Source organism: Gouania willdenowi, chromosome 15, assembly GCF_900634775.1.
Source record: "Gouania willdenowi chromosome 15, fGouWil2.1, whole genome shotgun sequence".
NCBI classification, from domain to species: Eukaryota; Metazoa; Chordata; class Actinopteri; order Blenniiformes; family Gobiesocidae; genus Gouania; species Gouania willdenowi.
The window spans coordinates 4,407,446-4,435,425 of record NC_041058.1 but is presented as its reverse complement, the minus strand read 5'-3'; the positions used below and the strand labels follow the sequence as shown (position 1 = coordinate 4,435,425).

The 27,980-nt window shown below is 39.9% G+C and overlaps 1 protein-coding gene across 2 annotated transcripts in view; it reads left to right on the top strand.

Moving 5' to 3' along the window:
- Positions 1–27,980, top strand: part of ehbp1 (EH domain binding protein 1) — a 191,881-nt gene that overhangs the window by 27,303 nt on the left and 136,598 nt on the right. The window contains exons 6-9 of one of the 2 annotated variants that reach the window (XM_028467869.1): positions 13,782–13,963; positions 17,677–17,748; positions 19,491–19,562; positions 22,703–22,842. In XM_028467869.1, the coding sequence (XP_028323670.1) occupies positions 13,782–13,963; positions 17,677–17,748; positions 19,491–19,562; positions 22,703–22,842 (466 nt within the window). Of the gene's footprint in view, positions 1–13,781; positions 13,964–17,676; positions 17,749–19,490; positions 19,563–22,702; positions 22,843–26,534; positions 26,661–27,980 lie in introns of both variants that reach the window. The other variant, XM_028467870.1, reaches the window with a different exon arrangement.

Below are 27,980 nucleotides of genomic sequence, written 5' to 3'. Positions count from 1 at the left end.
ATCTAGATTAAACTAACTAAAGCAGGTTAAGGGGCATGCCGATGATATAAAGAAATAAAGAAACTGGCCGATACAGGCCTATAAGTTTGAACAGGAAAGTCTTTGTCATCATGTTAAAGACAGATCTAACCCAAACAACCCTCTCCATTTTCGGGGCCCTTTGTGCCGCTGCTTTCCCACTTCTTGGCGAAACTCCTGGTCGTACATCACTGGACGCCACGCCCTTTCTTATCAGTCATCCGGGAGCTTGTCCTCTATCACTTCTGGGCTTCACATGCCATCACCTGCCCTTCTCCTGCCCGATCGACTCTAATCCGACGTCTCCCCCTTGTCTCCGTCCTCATCTTGCCTTGTTTTTGGTGTCATGTGTCATGTGGCGAGGATGAGCGGTCGGGCAATTCTGGTGCGACTCAGGAAAATGATTGGGCAACAGTTATGATCTCTGTCTCGTGGTTATTTATTTTTCTTCTGTGCGACTTAAGATGGCTGCTTGCGATGGAGACAAGTCTGTGTGGCCTAAAAAAACAACAACCGCAGTCGCAAATCCGCCTGTTTATCCACAAGCCGGCCGCAGTGGGCGGGTCTTTTGGACATTATACCAACATTGTTTACGTGCTTTTAGAGATGCATTTATGAAGGTGATAGTGAGGTCATAGTTTGTGTGTGTGTGGGAGAGAGAGAGAGAGTCTGTCAGGGAGCAAACCGAGGCGACCGTTCTGCTAAGTGGCGATGAATGGGGTCTTGTGATGTGCTCCGATGGCACTGCTAAGCCGGCCACTGACAGTTAGGCTGATTCCTAAACACACTCTGTTTGGGATGCAAATCTGTTTTCGGAGTACCGCGCCCAAAGAGTCTGCGGTTAGGAATGTTTGCTGGTTGGGAGTTCAGATGTAGAGCTTTGTGTGTGTTTTTGAACACCTTAAGCTGCGAAGGCTAACTTCAGTAAGAGTAAATGTCTCTTTGAATGCATCTAATCCTGTATCACTTTGAAGAAAGTAACACAAATGCTAAATTCTGTTTAATTTTGGCTGTAATTCCTGCAAAGGGAGTTATTTTGATACATTTTATGTTGTAATAAAATGTTCTCAAGGATTTATTAGCTTTTATGGTTTTAGTGCGTTAAATAATAATATATAAAATATATGTAAGCTGGTGTTTTCAACTCTTGAGCATGTGTTTAGGGCATTTACTAAATGTTGAAGAGAATTTTTTTTTAAATTTGAATTTCTTTTAATTCTAATTGGAGGTGGGTAACATCCTGCATGAATTATCCAGAAAGTTGGTCTGGACTACTACTGATTTTTTCTTTGTTTTTCAAACTAATAGTCATCTCCTCCAAATATCACAGTACAAATAACATCTGATATTCTGAAACACATAGGGCCTCCGATTTCTTTCTTTCAATATTTCAAAAATTCCGTTTGAGTGTTTACCTGTTTCTGCGTCACATTGCACTTTTCCATTTGGTTACCGTTTCATCATTTTTCCATCTTTAGATGACTGAACTAGATATTAAGCTTCCTGAAATCATACATACATACAACATTATAAATAAAGTTAATAGACTTAACTACTGTTACTGTCATATTAAAACACATTAAAAACACACTTTAGATTACCAGATCACTCTATATTTGTGACATGTAGCAAGAGAAGATGAACCAGACTATCGGTGGAATTCCACATATTTGTCTAGATATTTAGTCACCTGTTAAACTATGAAAAATAGTGTGTAAATGAGTAATATTGTTCCAAAATATGCATGTGAGGGTCAGATTGATTTTTTTCATTTCAGGATGTGAATTCCATTTTTTATGTCCGTTTCCTGCAATCTGTGGCCATAAACACATCTTTTCCACATTTTTAACAACTTTTTCTAACAGTCTTTGCAGCGGTCATTTCCTACTCTTTCCAAACGCTGACATGTTTGATGTCTTTCTCGTGGACGGAAACCTTAACATGAATCTTTGCACTCTACGTGTTGCAGACGGTTAATGAGCTTCTTCCTTAGAAACTGGGAAGGAACTCCATACCAGAGACTAGTCCCACATGTATAGTTAGCTTAGCATGTAGCAATGCTAGCTAAGCAGTGTCAGAGACTAAAGGGGCTGATAAGTTATCTATCGTGCGTCCCTCGACAATGGGTAACTTTAGGATATCGATGCATCATCAACATTAAGCTGAAGCTAAAGTACAACAACTGAATGTGATGCATTTCTGTGAGTGTCAATGTACTTGCACTGAATTTGGGTTTGCCATTGTTCTTCCATGGAAAAGGAATTCCAAAGAACCGTTGTGCGCGCACACACCGAAGCACACCAGCTCCTTATCCAATCCCTGCACTAATTCCCCCTTGGTAGAAGGTGTTCATTGTTTCTCTTTCAGTCTAATCTCTCGCGCTCCTTTTTTAAAATCCATATTAGATTCTCTTTGAGTTGGCCACAATCCGAGTCACTGAAGCAGAGCATCGCCCTGCTAATGCTCTTTGTCTCTGCAGATTTGTCACTTAGCATGGAGAGTACACCTTTGTCATGGAGCAGGGTGGGAGAGAGGCAGACTCTCACTCGGGGCAATTGTTTCTTGTCACAGGCTATCTTAACCCCCCTCCCACTCTATCTCTCCTCCCCCCTTAAGCAAATCAGCTTTCCCCTGGATTAGAGCCGATCATAGCCCCGACAGATCTCAGCAGCCTGCCAAAAAGCAGCTAAAACAAACACGTCCTTACAGTCACCATCAAGTGGAAATAAGCTCCCGAAGCATCGTTATCTTGAGCTTTTTACCTGCAAATCACCAAATGTCTGTGAAATAAAGGATTCAGTTGAATCTCTTTAGCTTGAAGCTGGCATAACATGACTAATTGGTTTGATATTCGACAGCTGCAACATTTTAATTGAAATTAGAGCTGGGTATCGATTCAGATTTCTAAAATCGATTTGATTCGTAATTCAGTTCGATTTGGTTTAGGATATTTCAGTCACACTACCTAATTTTATTTAATATGGTAGAGATTCTGTAAATAGTAGCTCTTACCTAACCCATAGACCTATATCAATGCGACCCGATGCGACCTTGTTTTGTCCCGCGATGCGCATGCAGAAAAGTAGAGGCGTGGCTTCTGGTAGTTGGCAGAGGCAGGAAGTGAGGCCGTTTAGGGCGGGACAACACCACTTTTCTCAGAAACTCCAGATTGCAGCTTTAAGAATTGAGCTCACAGTAGAAAAAACTTATTAAAAATTCCATTTTAGGATTTTATTTACTGATAATGTATCGTAATGTACAATACAACATGTGGACATTGTGTTGTGTTGTAGTGAGATTAGTAAAAGTGTTGAAAGAGAGATGCTTAGATAATTGTTGAATCATCAAAGCCAAGATTCAAGAGTGAGAGCATTAATGATCTTTTGATTTTAGTTCAAGGGCCAACTATGACCCAGATTTGAAATAAAGTGGGCCAGATCAGAAAAATACATGTTTTTGTGAAGAAAAAAGCACAAATTCAAACAAAATCCTAAATTTTAAGCAATTAGTGAAAAGTCCTTTACTTTGCAACCAATTTTAAAATTTGCAATGTCATTTGCCAGAATTCGATTGGATAATGTGCTAGAATTCTCCAGGTTTTTTAATTGATTCAATATTACTGTAAATAATGTAGTATTGCAACTCCCATTGTATTTTATCTGCAACTTATATGGTAATTCACAAAAAGTTATTTTTTACTATGATTTTTACGTTGAACAAAATCTTCCTGTAGGTTGAACTTGAGTTTGACACGTGATTTAAAGAGTTGTGCCTTTTCACGTACATTTCACGCACTGATAATGAGTTTACGTGTCATAAAAATGTGTGTCTGAGCTAAACTGTGATAAAAGCTGAAGAAATTGGATGATTTCAGAGAAATGATGACTGACGAGGAAACTGACTTAGATTAAGGCGACTAATGAACATTTTCGGAGTCGCCATCTATCGATTCTTCAGTGTGTGTGTGTTATGGGCCGCTTTAGGCCTCTCTGATGGTCAGCGATGGTAAATTGACAGTAAAAGTGATGAGCAGGCACTTCATACGTGGGGAATGAACCTGGGCTAATCCTGTCGACCTATCTTCTTTCTCTTCCTCCTTCCTTAACTCCATCTCTTCCTTCTTCATCCACCTTTCATTTCTTCTCCATCTTTCCCTCCTTTGTGGACATTTTTCTCCCGTCCCTGTATCCATCTCCTCTCTCTCTCCGCGCCTTGACCGCCCTCCTCTATCCATCCGCGCGTCTTTCTCACCGCAGCAGAAGAAGTGCCGAGCCAGGGCTTTTTCCTGCTGGTAATTTATTTTCCCATTAGCTTCCTGTCTGAAGTGCATGCTCTGGGTCTGAGTGTGTGTGTTGGGGGGGTCACCGAGGGCCACCCAAAAGAAAGACCACAGACTCGGAGAGAGGAGGGACACCCTGGACACACCGATAAGGAAAAGATTTGGGGGGGAGGGAGTGAAATGAAGGGGGAGAAGATGTGAGTTTGGTGTCCATCTGAGCTTCTTTTTAATGGTTTTTTGTAAACTGGGATGCAGACTAATTGGAAAAGCCAGTGAAATGGTCACTTTTCAGAGAAACGTTGATCACTATGCAGCCGATCGACAGAAAGTGCTGCAACTAATCAACATTTTAGGAGTTTTTATCCTCCAGATGTTGAATGAACTGATGTTTCCATCTATTTATTTATCAATAAATAGGGCCCTATAAAATCCGCGTTAACGGAATCGCAGACGGAATCACGGAATCGGCCAATGAAAACGGTTAAATGCGGAAATGGACAGAATCTGCATGAAACGCTGTCACCGTGGGGCAAAGAAGGTTTTTTTTAATGGGAAATGTTTCCGGGGACCGTTTATTAGGTGCACCGCCGTCTTCCCCTGCTCAGTGTTCAAATTGTTGTGTGGTTAACTAAAAATAACTCAGTCCGTGTTGTTCTTTAGTTCTTTTTATTCCAGCCTTTTGTCCGTGCCTCGTAGTTACACATTCACAGTCAGCTTGCTACCTCAAGTACAACTGTTTCAGTGGGAAACTTTTGGTTTACAAAATAAAAGTCAGTTGGAGCAACATTATTAGAATGTCACATTCTAACAACATCTCACCAGAGCTACAGAAGATAGGATAAATTAAACCAGGTTAATTTAAACTAGGTTGATCAAAAGTAAAACTTAATCAATAAACCTGATCAGATTCAATAAACCTTTGATCCCTGAAAGGAAATTGGGTGACATTAATGCTGTTCTCATACATCTTTATATACATTTTCCTTTTTTTGCAGTGAATTTTGTTTATTTCTGGTGTCTGTTTTGTTTGTAGTACTGTGGGTTTGCTGAGTATTTTTTTTTGGTTTTCTTGTCTTTTTGTGTACGTTTTCTGTAATTTTGTGTATTTTTTGAGTCATTTTGTGTATTTTTGTTGTTGTTTTTTTGTTATTTGGACTTTTTTTTTTGAGGATGTATGATTTTTATCTTGAAGCCAGTCCTAGAACGGTTGAGTATGATTAGTGTGGCCACCGTACGTACTTCAAAAATGTCCTGATATAGTATAAATCCGGGTATTTCTCACGTACTCAATCATTCCACATTATCTAATGTGAACGCTATGGTATGAGTCGTATGTTCGCATGACATTTACAACACGGTCTCAGAACCCTTTTTGTTATGTTTGGTACAATTTTAGGACGTTCAATCGTAAAGTCATCTAAACAGGGAAAAATGAGAAAACTGAGCACTGTAAAGTGATGCAGAAAAGGGAAAACCCTGAAATCTGAACACTTAAAATCTGAGGCCATAATTACATTACTTCCTGTTGGCGACCCTGAAACCTGCCTGACCTCAGCGTGCACTTCATGAACTCTTATCAAACCCAACAGAGTTTCAGCTCTGCCATCATTTACCAGTTCTTGGTCTCTTCAGGTTTGGCTCCTCCAGAGGAAAAGCCTTCACTCCCCCCGCTGGGATTAGGCCTTTTAAGGAGCGTTAGGGTTTTCACTCTCTCCTCCTTTCATCTGCAGCCATCAGAGGAACCCCTTCCATTAAAGACATTCCTCTCTCTGTCAGTCATTTGATCTGCTCCCGTCCCTCTTTTCCTTTCCTTTCTCAACACGCCTTGTGTATCGACTGATTTCCAATACGTGTGATAGCTGGAGAGTTGGCCACACACACACACACACAGGGCGGCGCCGCGTAATGAAATTAGTGTCATTAATTCTAACAGCAGGGACCTCCGTCATCCACGTGGTGCTTTTTGATAGATGATGCTTTACCTTTATGATGCCAGGTAGCAGCGTTTTTTAATTTGTTTTCAGGGGATTGACCTGAAAAAGATGAAAATGGAGGCAGATTTTCAACTCAAAAGCTGAGTTTTGTTTTTGTGTGAAATCGATTGACTTTCATCATCCTAGTCTGATGTAGTCCTGCCTATCAATGTGTGCGTGTGTGTGTGTGTGTGTGATGGAGAGAAACACAGTTCATTTCATTATAAGGCCATTGTTATTGTAATTCACCTAACCAAAGTGATAGTATTTCATGCTTTTTATGCTCATTGTTGCCTTTAAAATACACGCATACACACTGCTTTAGGGAGGAAAGGAAATAAATCCTCATATAATGGCAGCAGATGAATAAATTGGCCTTAATCTGTGTGTGTGTGCGTGTGTGTGTGTGCATCTCTAACGCCCATCGTGTGGCATTCATAGGTGGTATGTAAAAAGGGCCGTCTTATCAGTTATCAGGGGAAGCCAAATTGACACAGAGGAATCGCTCCATTGTGCTGGGATTCAAAGAGAGATGTGAGCACATTGGATGTCTCCATTTCCAATAACTGTGACCTTGAGGCAAGAGGAATACCCCCCCCCCCCATCACTACCACTGCTGCCAATCTGCTGACTGCTGGATTTAGACACAACCAGCTGATTCTGGGCTAATCGCTGCTAGCTCGGGGTTATTCTGCGGGGCAGATCGGCCTTCATTGTTTTTGAACGACGTGACAAAGAGTCATGTGCAGATCTATGTGACGACGATCTGATCTCTCACTACGTGTTTATTAGAAATTATAAAAAAAAAAGTCATTATTTATTATATATCCAATGCTTTTAAAACATACGAGTTACTGTCAAACAAAACATGAGTAAAGTTTACCTAAAATGTCTCTTTCTGGCCTATTACAGACATATCTAGAATAGATCTGTTCCTATCCTTTGTTGCAGATGTATAAAGAATAGATGTGTTCCAATCCGTTATTACAGACGTATTTAGAAACGATCTGTTACTGTCTGTTGTTACAGACATATAAAAAATAGATTTTCTGCTTCTGTCCGTTATTCATGACATATATAGAATATATCTGTTCCTGTCCGTTGTTACAGACGTACAAGAATAGATCTGTTCCTGTTTGTTGTTACAGACGTATAAAGAATAGATTTTCTCCTGTCCGTTGTTACAGACGTATAAAGAATAGATCTGTTCCCGTTTGTTATTACTGACATATATAGAATAGATCTGTTCCTGTCCTTTGTTACAGATGTATAAAGAATAGATCTGTTCCCGTTTGTTATTCGACATATACAGAATAGATTTACTCCTGTCTGTTGTTACAGACATATAAAAAATAGATCTGTTCCTGAACTTCTTTATAGATCAATATTATTGCTGGCCAGGTATTTGAAATTTCTTTTTTGGGATAAATGAAGTGTTTTTTGATTAAAAGGGAGTTAAATCAAACCATTTGAACCATTTTCAATCCATTTGCTGATTGAACTGTGTGTGTGTTTTTGTTTATGTAGTGCTAACACACACACACACACAGGGTGTGTATCTCAGAGCAGATCCAAACAAAGACGCCCGTCTTTATTGTAGCACTCAGCCTAATTAATCCATCCCACCCGGCCCTCCTCTCGCCGGATCGTCCCATTGGCATTTTAGGGCAGGGGGATTCAGCGGGACCCCGGGCACCCTCCTGCCCTGACCCCTGCCCCCCCACCAGGGGAGCATCTGTGGATCGATGGAGGCCAGCTGGCACAGACTGGTACTCCAAACAACAGCATGCTGCCACACCAACACACTGCTGCTGACTTTAAAACACAGGAAGTTAATGAACGGTGTGTGTGGGTCGCATCTCTTAGGTACCCTTAATAAACCAGTTCAAACATGTTAATTATCACTGCATTTATCAGCCTGATCAGACAAATTAAACTGAAAACCCTGTGATAGAGCAAGTCCCGCCCATTTAGCTTTTGCTACATGCTAAGCTAACCCATAATATGTTTAGGTTTCTTTTCTTCAGACAACTTTTGACTTTGATCCCCTAATGTGTTTCAACTTCCAACTGTCAGGCTTTGCGAATTTTTCATTTTTCAAAAAGAAGACAAAATGAACTTGCTGGTATTATTGAGCTAACCCAAACACGTGTGACTTCACAGGCACATGCAGAGAAAGAAGCACATTTACCGTCTGCAACATGTGGAACGCTAATATTTATCTTTATGTTTCTTTTCTCTCACGTAAAAAGAGGAAATACACATGACGTAGTTTGGAAGAAATATGAACCGGCTGCTGAACCAGGGGTACAGTTATTGACAAGTTTGACTTTTTTTGTAGAACATTTTGATACGGAAGCACGTTAGATATTTAACTTATCAGCTGGAAATGACAGTTTTCTTAATTTTTTCAGAAGAGAGAAACTATTTTCAAGTTCCCTTATATAGTCATGTAAAACGACACCATAATAATGAATATAATAAACATGTTATGGTTGCTGCACAGTTTTCCAGTTAAACAGATGCTCATGTTGATGTCCCTTTATGCAGGATTTGGTCCTTGTTTGAACGATTAGTCATTTCACTTTGACAGGAATAGAATAAATCTATTCTATATAAGGACAGGAACAGATCTATGCTTAATATGTCTGTTTAATAGACAACAACAGTAATTCTCTAAGGAAACGTTTGTCATTAATCAAATCACTGTTTTGTGTTTTGTGTTAGAAAGATGAAAAAAAGTTAATGGCTTATGATTAATTGTTTCTAAAAATATATATTTTTGGTTTTATATTATAAAATAAATAGTAAAATATATGATATATGTATAATATAATAATATTTTGCTTGTCTTTCTCTCTGATTTTATTACTATTGTTGGTATTTTCTATTGTATTCTTGTATATTTTACACATTATCAGTTAGTCAGTTTTTCCTATTCTGTTTAGTATTTATTTGTATATTTGTAGAAGTCCAAACAGACGAGGAAGAAATATGATAGACTTCAATAAGTCTTTCTTATTTCCACTTCTTTTTAAGCAAACATATTATTGCAATTATAAGTATACATAGATTGTGTATATATATATATATATATATATATATATATATATATATATATATATATATTATTATTTTGTACATCTTTGATTGTTTTCTGTGTTGGGATTTCCTTGTACACAAAGGAAACAAACAAATAAATGAAATGAGTATTTATATTATTTATTATTATATTATATACTAATGTATCCAGTTTGAATTGATTGTAACCTGCAGTTCTGGTATCTGTCCGCTAGGGGGCAGCAGACCCCCGTCTCCTCTCTCAGGTGTTCACTTCTCCCGCTCAGAGGGAGGGAGAACATTGATAGTCTGATCCTCTGTGTAATAAATTAAACTTCTGTAATGTCCCTCCTTTTTGATTTCTCACATTGTCACCACCAGTTTAATCCCAGTTACACCCCCCCACACACACCCTCTATTCTCCCAGCATTGATTGACAAGAAGCTCCCATGATGCAAATAGAGCAGATTTCCATTGTTTTTCTGCCACTTCTTAAATCTTTCACTCAAGTATTTGCATATTCTTAAGTATTTCCTCTTTTTCGAAGACTTCCCTCACTTCTCTCTTTTTTTTTTGTCTGAATTACTAAATCCCCTCTTCTGAAGTGTTCGCCGCATTCGGTGAATTCATTCATAAACTATCCCCATGTGCTATTAGTGCAGTGTAATAGCCGGGGGTGTAATCTGCAGAGAGATAAGAGGCAAAGAGAGCTTCCTGCTCCTATCTGTGTGTCCACGCTCTGTGCTTCCATGAAGCTTCGTTTCTTCATATGTTCTTCAGCAAAAAGCCAGAAAGCTCAAATGCCAGCGTAAAATGTCAAGTGTCCTCGCCGACCGAGGTTTGGAGCAGTGTTAATTTAGATTTCATTCAAGTCGTCGTCTTTTGACTACAATACAACTTTAGTCACCAGGACTGTTTCAGTGGAAGTCTAGTTTAGATGGTTTAGTTTCAGCTGCTGGTTTCTGAGTTTGGAGCCAGTGTGGATGAGATTTTCAGCTGCAAACAGCAGTAGAGCAGACATGACTAATCAATGTCTAATTTGGTGTGACAAAAAATGACTCCAAACGCACAAATCGACTCCAAAAAACAAAGAATTACAGAAAAATGGACACTGACAACAAAAATATACTAAACACACGCTAAGTATGTGTTTTTTCTGTGTTAATGCTCAGATTGGTCATTATATTAAATTATACAACAGTTCGTCTGATCAAGTAATTTGCTTGGACAACAGACATTCCAAGAGTAACAACATCTTATGGATCATATCACACCAGTGTACACAGCTGATCTAAATACCGTTTACTTACCGTCACATCTCGGACTAACTACACTGTGAGTGATTTTGTTGTCCCTTTGTTTATTTTAACTATGTGTATTTGTTTCTGTTCTTTAGTGTACTTTTCTGTCATTTTGTGTATGTATGTTGTCATTTTCTGTATTTTTTCTTTAATTTTGTGTGTTTTTGGAGATGTTTTTTGTATTTTTGCTGTTGATTGGTATACATTCTGTCATTTTGTGTAATTTATGTTTTCTTTTTGGTGTATTTTTCCTGTTGTTTGTATTTCTCTATAATTCTATGTGTTAGGGTTCTATGTTGTGTTTTTATCAATATGTTTGTAATTTTGTGTGTTTGGAGTAATTTTGTAACCTGTTGTACTAATCCTAGTGTATATGTGTTTTTTATGTGCTTTTTATGTCATTTTGTGTGTATCTAGAGTCATTCAGTGTATTTCTGTTGTCTCTTAGTTTACATTTTTTTGTTATTTTGTGCATTTTTGGAGTCATTTAGTGAATTTTTTTGATTTTCTGATTTTGGAGCCATTTTGTGCATTTCTGTTGTCTTAATATAAGTTTTTCTGTCATTTGTCTGTTTTTCTGTCAGTGTTTTTGGAGTCATTTTGTGTGTTTTCGTTGTCTCTTTCTGTGTTTTTCTGTCTTTGGGGGTCACACAAAGTTAGACCGAGGGCCACTTGTGGCCCTCGTGCCGTGTTGCCAGGCTCAAATGTCTGGGTTGGGGTCCGTGATGCTCTGTGGATCTTTAATATTCCTGTTGACGTGGACCGGGATGAAAGATAGCATCTCCGTGCTCTCACAGTCATTTTTATATTTCCAACAAAATGACCCACAGCTGTTTACAGCCTCCATGCTCAGACTCACTGTAATACTCACAGCCTGGAATAGAAATTCAATGTATGTGTAAACGATGGCATACCCTGCAGTCCGCCGCGATAAGGCTGAGATTGAGTTTTCTCCACAGAGCCGAAGCATCTGAAGTGTGTGTGTGTGTCTGTGTGTGTGTCTGTGTGTGTGTGTGTGTGTGTGTGTGTGTGTGTGTGTGTGTGTGTGTGTGTGTGTGTGTGTGTGTGTGTGTGTGTGTGTGTGTGTGTGTGTGTGTGTGTGTGTCTGTGTGTGAAGACATCAGGAGGAAAAAAAGGCAACGTAAAGAGCTTGTATTGCTCTATCTGCTCTGTGTGTATATGTATATGTACGCAGTGAAAAGTAAGATGGTTGCTCCACTTTGTTCACCATTGTTGCACATGAGAGGATGAATCCTCAGGGTTGGATTCACAGCTGAGACGAGGCATTTCTCTCTGGTATAAAACTGCAACCGTGTGTGCGTGTGTGCGTGCGTGCGTGCGTGCGTGCGTGTGTGTGTGTGAGAGAGAGGCTGAGTGAGGTTTTATTCGTGCAGTTAAAACTAGAAACAGAAGGAAGAAGAATCAGATATTAAAGGGTAGAACGTGTTTGTGTCCATGCCTGCTGCTCTCATTCCACGAGGCCTGTGTGTGTGCATCAGTGTGTGATTGTTGTGAACATGAAGGTGACTCGGTCTGATATTCGTTGACGGTGTGAAACCCCATCAGTGTCTGTCTGAGGCACATTAATCTTGGACCGTCCACTAGGGTTGGGCGATATGAACCATAATTTTTCATTCAAATAAAGTCAGGGCCATTTCAGTTCAAGTGTAGTTTTAGATGGTTTTCTTTCAGCTGCTGGGTTTCTGAGGTTGTAGCCTAGGAAGGGATTTTCAGCTTCAAAAAGCAGTAGAGCAGACATGACTAATCGATGTCTATTTTGGTGCAATTCCCAATGTAAATGCACAAAAATTACTACAAAAAACATAAGGAGTTACAGAAAAATGGACACAATGACAAGAATACACCAAATGACTCCAAAACACACACAAACCATTTGTTCTTTACTGTGTTAATGCTCCGATTGGTCATTATTTTCATTTAAATACATGATTGATAGATAGATAGCTTTGATTCCAAAGTGGGCAAATGTATGATTGCCAATATTGTCCGAATCCTTTGTTTTTTTGTTGTTGTCATTTTCTGCTTTTTCATTGTCGTTTTTTGGCTATAATACTTTCTTTTATTTTTGTGCTCGTCTTGTGTCTTTTTATAGTAATTTTGTTGTCTTTTTGTTTTATTTGTTTATCCTTGTGTATTTTTTTGCATATGAAGCATAACTCATATCTCAGCATTTTTCCTCAAAATGCCAATATGTGATATAAATCTCAATATTTTTAATTCAAATAAAGTTAGAACAGAAAAATAAATAAATAAATAACTCTGGGTTAAATTTTCTAATTCAAAATGCCACACATGCACATTTATGAACAAACAGCTTCACTCTATGTGCCACTTTTGGCTTTTTCTCGTATTAGGGATGTGGTGTAGTTGCAGAAGAAGGGTAGAAATAAGCAAAAATGGGTGAATGTGGTTAAATTAGCAAAAAATAAGCATGAAATATGGTGACAAGAGGTTAAAAGTGACAATAATGGGTCAAAATATGCAACGTTAGGTGGAAAAGTGGTGGAAAGGGTTTAGAAGTTCTGAAAATGTCTTGAAAGTGGAAAAAATTTGCAGAAACATCATTGAAATTTGATAGACAAGTGGCAGAAAGTGGAGTAATGTAACAAACATGCATTAAAATAAGCAAAATATGACAAGAAAATGTGATGAAAATAGGTTAAAATATCTCAAGCTTGGAGTCGTTGCAGAAAAAGATTAAAAATAAGCAAAAATGGGTTCAAATTGTTTAAAAAATATTCTTAGTTTAGCTTTAAAGTGAATCAAAATCATGCTTGGTAATAAATTACACTCTTTAAGGTAATTCCAGCAAGTTCATTTTTTTTTTTTTTTTGTTTTTTTTTTTGACATAATATGTTACGGTTTTGTTTATTCAGACAACTTTTTGCCTGAGACCAAATTTCCTTAAAAAAGTTGTCTGAATAAACAAAATCTTAACTTTTTAAGGACAAAACTGATTTTGTCATTTTAATTTCTTAAGAAACTGATTTTTATTTTGAAAGCACCTTAGTTCCCTTTTGCTCAGCAAAAGTTGTTTTTGCAGATTTACCAAATGATGACACACAAAGCTAGAGAGTTGGAACTATTTCAGCTCTATCGTAACCTCTGTGTGTGTTTGTGTATCTGCAGGAGTCTCCCTCAGGGCGGAGGAAGGCCTTAGCCACCTGCAGCATCAACATGAAGCAGTATGCCAGTCCCATGCCCACGCAGACCGACGTCAAGCTCAAGTTCAAGCCGCTGTCCAAGAAGGTGGTGGCAGCCACGCTGCAGTTTTCCCTTTCCTGCATCTTCCTGAGAGAAGGAAAAGCCACGTAAGTGTTTAACAAACCTTCCTTCCTTCATCCTTCATCCAGAAGGACAATAAGATAGCTCCACAAAATAACTCCAAAACCATACAGAATGCCAACAAAAACTCACTTATAATATCAGGAAAATATACAGTTATTCATAAAACCCACACGATGACAACAAAAATACAAAAATGCACAAAATGACAACAAAAATACAAAAATGACATAAAAATGCACAAAATGACAACAAAAATACATAAAATAACTCCAAAAACCCATAGGAAGACTTCAAAATACGATAAATTACACATACAAAATGAGTCAAAATATCCACAAGACAACAAAAATACACAAATTAACTCAAAAAATGCACTGAACGATAACAAAAATACACAAAATTACAAAAAAAGTATTTGAAATCGCACAAAAAAACCACAAGACGTCAAAAAAAAATACATAAGTGACAGAAATATGCACAAAATTAGCACAAAAATGCATAAAATGACACCAACAATTGACAAAATAATTTCAGAAAGACAGCAAAAATGCAAAAAATTACAGGAAAATATACTAAATTACTTACAAAACCCATAAGACAACAAAATACAACACAGATACACAAAATAACAGAATAAAAACACAAAACCACAACATAAACACACAGAACGATAACAAAAATATATTAAATGACAGAAAAATGCACAAAATGACTCTAAAACCACAGAAAAAAACAACAAAAACACGTAGTCTTTGCTGATTTCTGTGTTAATGCTCAGATTGTTCTTTACTCTAACTAGTACAGTGCCCGTTGGAAGTATGTATTCATGTGGGAGCTTAAGTAGAGTTGTCAATTATGGCCAAATGAGTATGTGTTTGAAGGTTGGATGTACAAAGAGGTGTAAATACTCTGTACTCTGTAGTGTTATAAAAGGGTTTAATTGCGGGTCCAAAGTAAAATAGTGTGTGCGATTTCCCTGGTTTAATTCTATGAGACATGTGCATGATAAATGTGTTTCGTTTTGTGTTTTTCTGTAATGTATGTTTTTTGGAATCATGTGTATTTTTGTATCTTTCTGTAATCTTTTTGTGCATTTGTGTTTTATTATTGTTTTTGGTTGCCATTGTAGTGTGATTCATGAGTCATTTTGTGTATTTTTGTATAAATATTTAGTTTGGTGTATTTTAAGTCATTTTCATGTTTTTGTTATTTGGTGTATTTTTTTTTTTTTTTTGGAGTCATTTTGTGTGTTTTTGGAGCCTTTTTGTATATTTTTGTGCATTTCTGTTGTAGTTTTGTCTACTTGTTCTTAAATGTTTCGTTTTTTGTTGTGTTTTACTCATTTAGTATATTTTTATTATAAATACACACACATCAGTGACACTTCAGGCCAAATGCGTGAGACTTGAGATCTTTGCTTGTATATCAGTGTGAGCATGGCTGCTCAGACGGCCCTCCCCCTCTCCGATCTAACACGCGTTGATTCTGCGGTGATTTAAAAAAAAAAATGAACGAGACAGTCAAAAAGTATGTTTCCTCAAAAGAGAAGTCCACAGGAGCTCAAAACTTGTCAAAGAGTCTTGAACGACCTTCCTCTCTCTCATTCGTGTGTTTGCAGTCCGTGTCTACTTGGCTGTGTGTGCAGCAATTGGCTGTGGTCGCACACGTGACTCTAGCTCGCCTCTGTGAGGTGCTGTGCAGTGAAATAGATATAGATGGTGCGCGAGCGCTTCCTCACACTGAGGTCAAAAGCTGAATAGGTTTCACTCCTGGGTTAACGTGAATGTGCCGTCCAGGCAAAATAAAATAAAAATACATTTTGAAATGACCATATTACTCCAAAATGACGCATGCACACACTTGGGGTATATGGAAGCCGTTGACAAAGTTTCAGGTCAAACAAAGACCGCACCGGGAAGAAATTTGCTCCACACACACACACACACACACACACACACACCTTTTTTGCTATATAGATAGATAGATGCTGAGATGAATGTTGATCACATGACCCTCAGATCAGATACAGTCGCACCTTTGTGGCCCCGCTGTGATAAAAGTTGTCTGAATTAGAGGTAGTTGTGTGTCGGTGGCTGAGTGTGTATGAATAATGCTACAAAGCTGGTGTTTTCTACTGTGAGTCCCGTCGTTCAGTTCAATCAAAGGTTTTATCTGTTCATTCAAATCCTTTTAACTCTGGGTTCACTCGTTTTCTCCTATCGTCGCATCAACTTTCGTTTAAGGATTCACACAATCTCAATCATTGTGTTTTCTGTTTGTCATTCATTCTAATGATAGCAGACACACACACACACACACACACACACACACACACACACACACACACACACACACACACACACACACACCACAGAGAGAGCGGAGCTGAGGCCTTTTGTTGTGGCGTCGGTGGCGGGTCGATGGCGCGTAACCCTTGTTAACCCTTCGGGGAATGATGTCATGCGCACACAAATAAACTCCATCACGGTGGTTCAAATGAGCCTGTGGGCCTGGGAAGCACCAAACACAAAGAACAGAGAGGGGAAGGCTGCGGTTATCATGTAGGGCCGCCATCCAGGGACCGGAGTGAGGAAGAGGGGGAGTGTGAGCACCAAACATAAAAAAAGGAGCCATAATGTTGAAACTGATGCGTAGGGATGAACAAACGCAGGCTTCAGATGTGAGAAAAGGAGCTTTGACTTTATCCTAATCCACAGGAACATGTCTGCACTTTTCCATCTAAAATTAAAGGTGCGACTTATACAACGATGCGACTTATGTCAAATTTGTGTCAGGATTTAACAAAATATTAGTTTCAGTCACTAGCTGGGTTTCCATTACCCTTGGAAATGTGCAAAATCTAACTAGCACTTTAATGAGGAGGTATTTCAGACATTTTGATATTGAAATGTGAAACACTTTTTCCGCAAATACACGTCACAGGACGTGGCGTACCCAGTCTCATGACCACTGCTCTCTGAGAAAACATGAGGCGGTACATGGTGACAGAAGAGGAGACTGAGACATTTCTAAGCATTATACTTTAAAATTATTACTGCCACATTAGACGTGAAACAACATAGAAATACAGAGTGTTATAAGGAGGTTTTCAGCATCCGTCTTTCTGCAGCGAAGTCTCCGCGGGATGAGATTTCACGGGAGTTGTGAGGCTCCTGCCCAAAGCAACGTTCAATAAAAACATGTTTAAACGGGACATATTATACAAATTTTTCACATTTTAAAACAGTTCCCTGTGGTCTAAATCAGTGGTTCCCAAACGTTTTGTGTTTAAGACACACCAAAGGATAAGTAAAAATCTGAAGGCACACCTATTGTGCAAAATAGCCTATATAACATGTGTTATCACTCATATCATGTACAATATCACGGGCGACCGTACAAGAAATTGCTTTATTTTCCCTCTCTCTGTTTCTCTTTTTTAATGTTGTCCTACAGCCATTATCACAGTCTTATGATTCCCACCTGCGTAACTGCGGACACAGCGAAATATTGCGTTCTCTCTTTTTTTTTTTCAAGAATTGTTTTTAGGTTTGCCTCTGTATTATGAAATGAGTGCATACGAAGTAGTAAATTAAGATATAATTATTTTCCTGTCGTGGAGTATTGCAATACCAATGTATGTGTCACGTGTCTTTATAACGTGATGCTCCCACACTTGAAAAAGAAACTTGACCAGACTCAGGTTTTCACTCATTCTTGCTTTTATTTTTTCCAGTGACGAGAATGCTGAAAAAGCTTGGAGAGAAAAACATGAAGCAAATAGATTCATAATTTGTTGTCGTTCACGGTAAGTACAGATAAACACAATTTCAGGTCAGCATATTTAATTTGGTAAAAGTACCGACCAGAGGCATTCAAGGCTCATGAGGCATTCAACCAGGCTGAGGCACGGTTGCGACACAGCGAGCTGATGGGAACAGTGGCATCCGGTCGGGCTGGTCTCAGGAGCAATCCAAGACCAGGAGGAGGTCCAAGCGGAGGTGGAGGAAGCTCGCTGCGTTAGGACAGTAAGCGTGTATGGACCCGATGGGATGAGGCAGCTGACCAGAAGGTCTCGTGGACAGAGCTATGGAGATCTGAGCCACACCAGATCAAGTTCCTCATACAATCGGTGTATGATGTACCTCCAAGTCCGTCCAATTTCTTCCGCTGGGGCTTGGCCGAGACCCCACTGTGCCCTTTCTGCCAGCTGCATTGCTGGAGCACACCCTGAGCTGCTGCCCGCGGGGACTTGGAGACGGACATTACCGCTTGCACCACGACCAAGTGCTACGGGTTATTGCAGAGGTCATCAGCACGGGGATCTGCACCAGCAAACACCAACAACCAACTAGGCAGTCCATCGCCTTTGTTAGGGCTGTGGAGAAGCCACCGCAGCACTGGAGTCAAGCAAGGGGGCTGTTGGCAACATCTCGGGACTCGCAGCTAATGGTCGACCTAGGAAAACTGCTCAAGTTCCCAGGGAACATTGCGGTGACCACACTTAGGCTGGACATAGTCCTGATGTCTGAAACAATGAGGCTCTGTTTTAGGGGGTGTGTCCCTGGATTTGCATAGACCTCCCCCTTCCCTGCCCCTGTCTCCCGCAGGGTGACGCACACTAAAAGGTGCGATCACACCAAATGCAACTGAAGTGACTAGATCACATTCAAAATTAATGTAATTATGCGACTTCAAGAAGTTGAAAAATATTAACTTTTCAAGCAACAACTCCCTGTCCGTCATTGTCTGTTGAGCCGAGGCAGCAGCTCCTCCCTCCCGTTGCAGTGAGACGGCTGCAGCGGCTATACACTTCCTCAATTTACAGGGGCAAAATTCAAGCAGTTAAGTTCTTGAATAAGCCTACATTCTGTGTAAACTCATCCTTTAGTAACTCTGTAAGTTGATCATTTAAAACGTTAACGTTTTAACATTAACGTGTTAATGATGAGTGCTGGTAAAGATCAGCCCCCTCTCTCCCCTGTCACCCGTCTTCACACACACACCCTGTTCACTGGAGTGATGAAGTGAAGGATTGACCAAAAAGCACCACTATGTTCAAGCGACTCATCATGGGCGATTGTAGTGACTGCAGTCGCTACAGTTGAGTTCGGTGTGAAAAACAATGGCAGACTTTCACAAGTAAAAATCTGAAGGCACACCCATTGTGCAAAATAGCTTTTATAACACATGTTATCACTCATATCTTGTACAATATCATGGGAGACCGTACAAGAAATTTCACCATTTTCCCTCTCGCTGTTTCTCTTTTTTAATGTTGTCCCACCTGATTCCCACCTGCGCAACTGCGGGTACAGCGAAACATTGCGTTCTCTCTTTTTTTTAAAAGAATTGTTTTTAGGTTTGCCTCTGTATTATGAAATAAGTGCATACAAAGTAGTAAATTAAGATATAATTATTTTTCTGTCATGGTATATTGCAATACCAATGTATGTGTCAAGTGTCTTTATAGTGTGATGGCTCCCACACTTGAAAAAGAAACATGACCAGATTCAGGTTTTCACTCATTTTTGCTTTTATTCTTTCCAGTGACAAGAAAGCTGATAAAACTTGGAGAGCAAAACATGATGCAATAATGTTTAAAACTGGTCGTCATCCATGGTAAGTACAGATGAAAACAATTTCAGGTCAGTCTATGGGGCGACCGTGGCTCAGGTGGTAGTGGGTCGTCTTCTGATCGAGAGGTTGGAGGTTCGATCCCAGTACCTGACAATGTGTCGAAGTGTCCTTGGGCAAGACACTGAACCCTAAGTTGCTCCCAGTGGTCAACTAGCACCTTGCATGGCAGTCCTGTCCCACTGGTGTGTGAATGTGACAGTGATTGGGTGAATGAGCTGATATGTAAAGCGCTTTGAGACTGCTTCAGTGTGGTGATAAAGCGCTATATAAATCAAGTCCATTTACCATTTTACCATTTATATTTAATTTGGTAAAAGTATATATTTGTATATATATATAAGTATATATATTTGAAAGAATTTGAGGGGGTTTTCAACGCTGTTAGAACCAGTTTAGCCCCAGGTCTAAGTGGAGTGCCATATGTTGTCTACAAGAGATACCCCAGACTCTTGAAGCGACTGTGGACAATCCTAAAAGTCATCTGGAGAAGGGGTATGGTGGCACAGCAGTGGAGACATGCAGATGGTGTCTGGATTCTAAAGGAGGAGAGCTCAAGTACCATTGAGCAGTTCAAGATCATCTCACTCCTCAGTGTTGAGGGCAAGATATTCTTTAGTATCATTTCCCGACACATGACAGAGTTCCTTCTGAGGAACACCTACATTGACACCTTGATGCAGAAGGGCGGCAAAGCTTCCAGGATGCATTGAGAACAGGGGTTGTCACCCAGCTGATCCGGGAGGCACGTGAAGGCAAAGGAGGCCTCGGATTCCTTTGGCTCAGTCTTGCCAATGCCTATGGGTCTATTCCACACAAGCTGGTGGAAATCTTGCATGAACGCCACGCGGCACTCCGAACAACAACAGAGGAGTTGTGAACGTGGCTGACGGCGATGGATAAGTCGGGGCTTCCAGGCTAGTTTAAAGCCTGCATTTACCAGCACGGCATTTTGCCACGACTCCTCTGTCCACTGCTGTCTATGACGTGCCAATGACCACTGTAGAGTGCTTTGAGAGGAAGATCAGCTCTTTCCTCCAGAAGTGGTTGGGCCTACCACAAAGTCTCAGAAGCATTGCCTTGTACGGGTTCAACAACAAGCTAAAACTGCCCTTCAGTAGTTTGACGAGGAGTTTATGGTTACCCAAGCAAGAGAGGTGCTGCTGAATAGGGACTCCAGCAACATCAAAGTCTCCTCGGCAGGCATAGAAGTGAGAACCAGCAGGAAGTGGAAGGCTCATGAGGCATTCAACCAGGCTGAGGCACAGTTGCGACACAGCGAGCTGATGGGAACAGTGGCATCCGTTCGGGCTGGTCTCAGGAGCAATCCAAGACCAGAAGGAGGTCCAAGCGGAGGTGGAGGAAGCTCGCTGCGTTAGGACAGTAAGCGTGTATGGACCCGATGGGATGAGGCAGCTGACCAGAAGGTCTCGTGGACAGAGCTATGGAGATCTGAGCCACACCAGATTAAGTTCCTCATACAGTCGGTGTATGATGTACTTCCAAGTCCGTCCAATTTCTTCTGCTGGGGCTTGATCGAGACCCCACTGTGCCCTTTCTGCCAGCTGCATTGCTGGAGCACACCCTGAGCTGCTGCCCGCGGTGACTTGGAGACGGACGTTACCGCTGGCACCACGACCAAGTGCTACGCGTTATTGCAGAGGTCATCAGCACGGGAATCTCCATCAGCAAACACCAACAACCAACTAGGCAGTCCATCGCCTTTGTTAGGGCTGTGGAGAAGCCACCGCAACACTGGAGTCAAGCAAGGGGGCTGTTGGCAACATCTCGGGACTCGCAGCTAAAGGTCGACCTAGGAAAACTGCTCAAATTCCCAGAGAACATTGCGGTGACCACACTTAGGCTGGACATAGTCCTGATGTCTGAAACAATGAGGCTCTGTTTTAGGGGGTGTGTCTATGGATTTGCATGGACCTCCCCCTTCCCTGCCCCTGTCTCCCGCGGGGTGACGCACACTAAAAGGTGCGTTTACACCAAACGCAACTGAAGTGACTAGATCACATTCAAAATCAATGTAAATGATGCGACTTCAAGAGGTCCTGCGTGAACTAGTCGCTCAAAGTTGAAAAATATCAATTTTTCAAGTGACAACTGCCCTGTCCGTCATTGTCTGTAGAGCAGAGGCAGCAGCTCCTCCCTCCCGTTGCAGTGAGACGGCTGCAGCGGCTGTACACTTCCTCAATTTACCGGGGCAAGTTCTTGAATAAGCCTACATTCTGTGTAAACTCATCCTTTAGTAACTCTGTAAGTTGATCATTTAAAACGTAAGAGCGGCGCTGTTAATGATGAGTGCTGGTAAAGATCAGCCCCCTCTCTCCCCTGTCACCCGTCTTCACACACACACCCTGTTCACTGGAACGATGAAGTGAAGGATTGACCAAAAAGCACCACTATGTTCAAGTCACTCATCATGGGCGATTGTAGCGACTGCGGTCGCTACAGTTGCGTTTGGTGTGAAAAACAATGGCAGACTTTCACAAATGTTTTCATCAGGTTGGGGGTGGAGTCCATGGATGGAGATACCAGCGGAGGCGAGGGTATTTTTTTTCCCGATTTATCTTGTGACGTCACAAACTTAGAAAACTGGAATGGGTTGTACAAGTTGTTCCTTATTGTATCTTTGATATTCTTTATAGTTCATAGAGTTAAAATTTATGGAGAGGTTCTGACTATTTCCTCCAGAAAGACCTCTGGTTAGGTAGCTTATTTAAGACATGTAAATCGGAATCGGAAAAAAATATCGGAACCGGAATCATTCAAATTCAAACGATGGCCAACCCTCGCCCTAACTTGTCCACACCAGAATAAAGCCTGAACTCGTTACAGCCCGACATCAAGTTTTTTCTAAACATTATTTATTCACTCTTCAGAGGCCATCCTTCCATTCACATCCTCAGCATCTATTTCCGCGTCTTCATCAAGCCAGAGCACGTCTAAAATATAGAAATATAGGCAGAACCTGACCGGGCCCGTCGGGTTTTGTCGGGTTCAAGCAAAGATTTTCAGCTCTAATAACTGAATCAAGCTTGGTCATTTATAAACCGAGATGTGAATTTTTAACTATATTTTTGAAAAACTGACCGGGAACCATGCATATGTTGCAGTGACGAGGACATGCAGAGTCTTGCCAGCCTGATGAGCATGAAACAGGCCGACATCGGGAACCTGGACGACTTTGAGGAAGACAACGAGGAGGACGAGGAGAACCGAATAAACCAGGAGGAGAAGGCTGCAAAGATCACAGGTAGAAACACATCAGGGTTTGAAACTACTTCAAACTTTCTTTGGTTCAGAATGTATCATCTTATCATCCCTACAGCTGCAGATTTTCTGTTTCAACATTTCCTAAATTGGTTTTCAGGGTATACCCATTTCTGCAACACGTCAAACTTTTCTGTTTCATTTTCGTTTCAATGTCTTTCACTCTTTGGATTCTTTACTGGATCTTAAACCTCCTGAAATAGTTCAAAACAAGCTTGAAGAAAATTCCACAGCAATGTTTGATCTCATTATTTGTGAAACCTTGTGTCATGTGTCACCAGGTAAACTCATCACCAGTTCGGCTATTACACCATCGGTTAAACCTGTCTGTGTACCAGAGCCTTTTCACATTTAAATTCATAATAATCTGAACCAACACATTATAAACATACAGCTCTGCATTCATTTATCACAGGATAGATTCATTACACATAGCAGTGGATTTTAACAATTTTTTTTACCAGAATTGGACTTATTTGTCCATTTGTCACACTTTCTAGACATTTAATCATTCGTTTTGCAGTGACAAATAGCCTGTAAATGCGTGATATTGTCCCCAAACATGCATGTGAGGCATTTCCATGTCTTTTTTAAACAAAGAGAGAAAAAAATAGATACGTAAAATAGATTTTTCCATTTCAGAACATGAATTCCTTTTTTTGCGGGGCTTCCCGTCTCCAAAATCAACTTTGAAACAAACAACAACACCGGTTTGGTGACGATAAAGCATTGTCTGCAGCTCTGTGTACGATCTACATGATGGACACAGACCTAGCAAAGCTGCACCATTCGTCGAGTGGTTCTCGAACTTTTTGGGGGATTCCTCCCTTTGAACAAAGGGGAACTTTCAAGCCCCAGCTGCACCCTCTGCCCCCACATATAATCCTGACAAATAACACATGTTGGACTAACAGGGAACAAGTGACATCATATTTCATAAAAAAACAAATAAATAAACTAATCATCTGGATAAAAAACAAATGTGAAAGTGCAGTAGTCAAAAATACAGAAAATGACCAAACATTGTTTGCAATATTTTTGTTTAGTCTGATGGTCTTTGTCAATGAACAAAGGCATTTAAAGTCCTAATCGTATAATATAACAATTTTTTTAGAAAATAGAGTACCCAAAGATTTCTTTAAATTAAGCCAATGGTTCAGTCCCCTCTCTTATACTACTAACATTTGACCGTACATATCATTAAAATGATCTTTGGGTTCTCTATTTTCTATTATAATTAACTTGTTTTTTAATGCCACTAGGACTTTAAGAAAATGTCCTCCTCTTTGGCGCGCCCCACCTGTCATGTCTCCATTCCCCACCAGGGTGGCGCACCACACACTTTGAGAAGTGCTGCATTAGTCAATGACCAATCCTACCAATCACAGAGAGTTACAGCCTTTAACATCAGCCTTTAACAGCCCTGCCTTTTCATGTCGCTTTATTATTATTTATTTCATTTCAAGTTTGAAAGTCTTAAAGTGGATCAATCCATGTGTTGTGCATCATGTGGGACATAAACTTTGCTCCTGTGTTGCTGTCTTTGTTTCTCTTATTTTCTGCATCGCTGATCGCGCACACGTTAGCGCCTCCGCACACGAAGATAGCGTTTGTAAATTCATGAGCTTCATTTACCATATTTAATCAGCTGCAGGTCTCTTTCTCCAGTGCGTGTGCGCTGCTGTGCCCGTCCAACCAGGCAGAGCGGGCGTGGGCATGCCTCCGTACATACATGTGAAGGATTCATTCTATGGTCTAATGTATGGGTCCCTCTGCTGCTCCCTGCTTTGCTTAATCCAACTTTTCAAAAGCACCACCTCTTCAACGTTAAGCTTCATGCTTTCCTTCCTTTCTCCTGCGTCTCATTTGTATGTGTGTGCGTCGAGCGCCTACAGCCACGCTTCGCGAGCACGCATCCGCGAATCACAGGCCGGGCCGAGCTGCCAACAGCTCCCCCCTCTGCTGTTCTTCCTCCCACCAGCACTACCTATACCAACATCCAGAGAGCTGCCAGGCAGACGGCAACACTAACACTAACCAGCATGGACGGATAACACCGCGTTTTCATGCTGTGCAAACAATCAGCATCAGTGTGTGTCTGTGTGTGACTAATGTTTCCCAGTGTGTTATATTTAGGTAACCAGGATTCTTTCTGCACAATATATACAGACAAATATATAAATACAGTAAAAAATGTACATATACACAACATGTGACCTACTTTAGTCTGATAGACAGCACGTGTGAGTGAGCTCTGGAGCCTCGACAGACTTCAGCAGCAGTTGAACACATTTTTCAGATGATATATAGGAACTAGGCCTGGGCAATAGATCAAGATTCAACATATATTGAGATTTCTATCTTGGCGATATTGATATATTATCTTATTTTGTATTAAAAATACACATTTTAGGAGTCGCTGCTTTTGCTACTTCTCAGAACAGCATGGAAAGTACAGTTAAGCGGATTGCTGAGTGTTGTCCTAAGCCGCACTACAGAACTTACTCACACGTGCTGTCCGTTAGAGTGGCAAATATTGTGCAGCTGTTTGTTAATAGTTCTGCTTGTGTTACATTTTGTATCAGCAAATTTAACCCATAATTCTTTTTCTGGTAAAAAAAAAATATCAAGATCATGTATCGCCATTTTGAGAAAAAATATCAAGTAATGAGTTTTGGTTGTAATTTTAATAGTAGAACAAATTAGTTTAAACAAATAATTGGCATGGCAAATCATGATTATGATTAAATTGGCCAAAATAAGCTTGAAATATGGTGAAAAGAGGTTAAAAGTGACAATAATGGGTAAGCATATGCAACATTAAGTGGGAAAAGTGGTGGAAAGAGTTCTTAGGTGCCAAACTAACTGTGGAAAAAATTTGCAAAAATATATTGAAATCTGATAGAGAAGTGGCAGGAATTGGAGAAATGTAGCAAAAATGCATTAAAAGTAGCAAAAATATGGCAAGAAAAAGTGATGAAAATAGGTTAAAATATGGCAAGTTTGCTGTAGTTGCATAAAAAGGGTAAAAAAAAGCAAAATTTGGCTCAAATTGTTCAAAAATATTCTGTTTTTTGAAGGCATTTGGCGACCCCTTCCCAGTGTCTCGTGACCCCAAATAGAGTCCTGACCCCAAGGTTGAGAACCCCTGATCTAGTCAACTACTATTATTAATTTATATTTGTAGCGTCAACGTGAACATGATATAAGTTGAGTTTTTGTCCCTTTTCAGTGATTACGAAAATTAAAGTCTCAAATTATATTGCCCAGTTCTTATTTGTATACAGTATATTTCTATGTATACGAGTGGAAATCAGGGGAAAAACCTGTAGAAATACAATTGTAATAGTTACTAAATATTTCATATTTGATGGATGCATGCATTTAATTGTAAACACTTCTAAATGTGAGCTACTAATTTCTTAAAATCCTTCCAATTAATTGTGCAGAATATGCTAATTTTCACCCGACTCACATTTATTTTAATATGATTTTCACTCTGACACAAATGGGAAGAGTCCAACGCTGATTGGCCGTTACTGTGAAAGGACTCATCACTCTGAGGGAGAACCTGCAATCCTGCGTTGGCGCTTTGAACAGAATTAAAAACTGCGTGTGTTTCTCCTCCTCACAGCCTCTTCTTTCCTCCCTTCCTCCCTTTGCGAACCTTTGCAGAGATTGTAAACCAGCTGAATGCCCTCAGCTGCTTACATGGGGATGATGATGATGATGATGATGATGAAGGTGGTGTTCTCAGGCGAGCGCACAAAGCAACAGCTAAGCCTGCTGCTTCAGGACAAGGTTTTCTTTTCCACCTTTCCTTCACCTTCCTCATCCCTCCTTCCCACTCATCATCTGCAACTCATTTCTCTGACTCTGCCTATATCCTAAGACTCCGCCCTCTTCCTCTGACTCCACCCTCTTCCCTCCCTGAATCCTCTATCTATCGTGACTGTGATCGTGGTGGCGTGATGGATTATTTAATTTCTTTTGATCGTTAAACCTCCCACCCCCTTTTTTTAATTTGCTGCATTTAGTAGTGAACCAAACTCTGTTACTGTTTACATTTCAGTTCAAAGTCATCAATCACAATTGGATTACACGTCAGCAAGTGTCTATAACAGACGTGGTCAACTGGAGGCCCAGGGGCCCAATGTGACCCCCAAAGTAAACGCATAGTAAATGAAAATTACACAACTTAACAGAAAAATATACAATATTTCTATATGTATCTATAAAAACAAATAAAACATGGGGGAAAAATGTATCAAAGGACAGCAAAAATTTACAAAATGGTTCAAAACATACTGAATGGCAGCATAAATGCACAAAATGACTCCAAAAACACACAAAACCACAATAAAAATATATAAAATGACAACAAACACAAAATGACAACAAACATACACAGAATAACATAAAAATAATTAAAGCGACCACAAAAATACACAAAATAACTCCTAAATTAAACAAAACGACAAAAAATATACAATATGGGTGAAAGATATCCAGAGTGACAACAGACACAAAGGTTTGTAAAAGGAATGCTCGCATTGAGTTTTTCGAGCTCGCACAGCATCGTTCTTGCAAACTTTTGACACGAGCACGTGAAACTCACAATCAAAACTCATCCATGAGATCTCAGGCTGATTCGCAAACGTGATTATCTGATCTGAGGGTCAGATTAACAACAATCATGTCAGCTTTTACAATAATGACCGTTTGTTTTATTTGTGGTGGTTTTATATGTTTTTGTTGTCTTTTTTTTTCATTCTTAGTATTTTATTATTTTATTTCATGAAATAAAATGAAAATACAGAAAACACAGAAAATACAGAAAACAACAAAAACATGTGTTTTTGTTGTATCTTTCTGTTTTGTCTTTGTTTTATGTGTTCAGTGATTTTATGTATTTTCAGGGTAATTTTTTTCTATCAATTTGTAGATATTTTTTGTAATTTTGTGTATTTTTTGGGTGATTTTGTGTAGTTTTTTGTGTTTTTAGAGTAATTTTTTGTCATTTTGTATACATTCCCTATTAATTTGGTGACTTTTGTTGTAGTCATCTTGTGTATTTCCATGTTTTTTTGTGTGTCATGAGTAATTTTGTGCTTTTTGGGA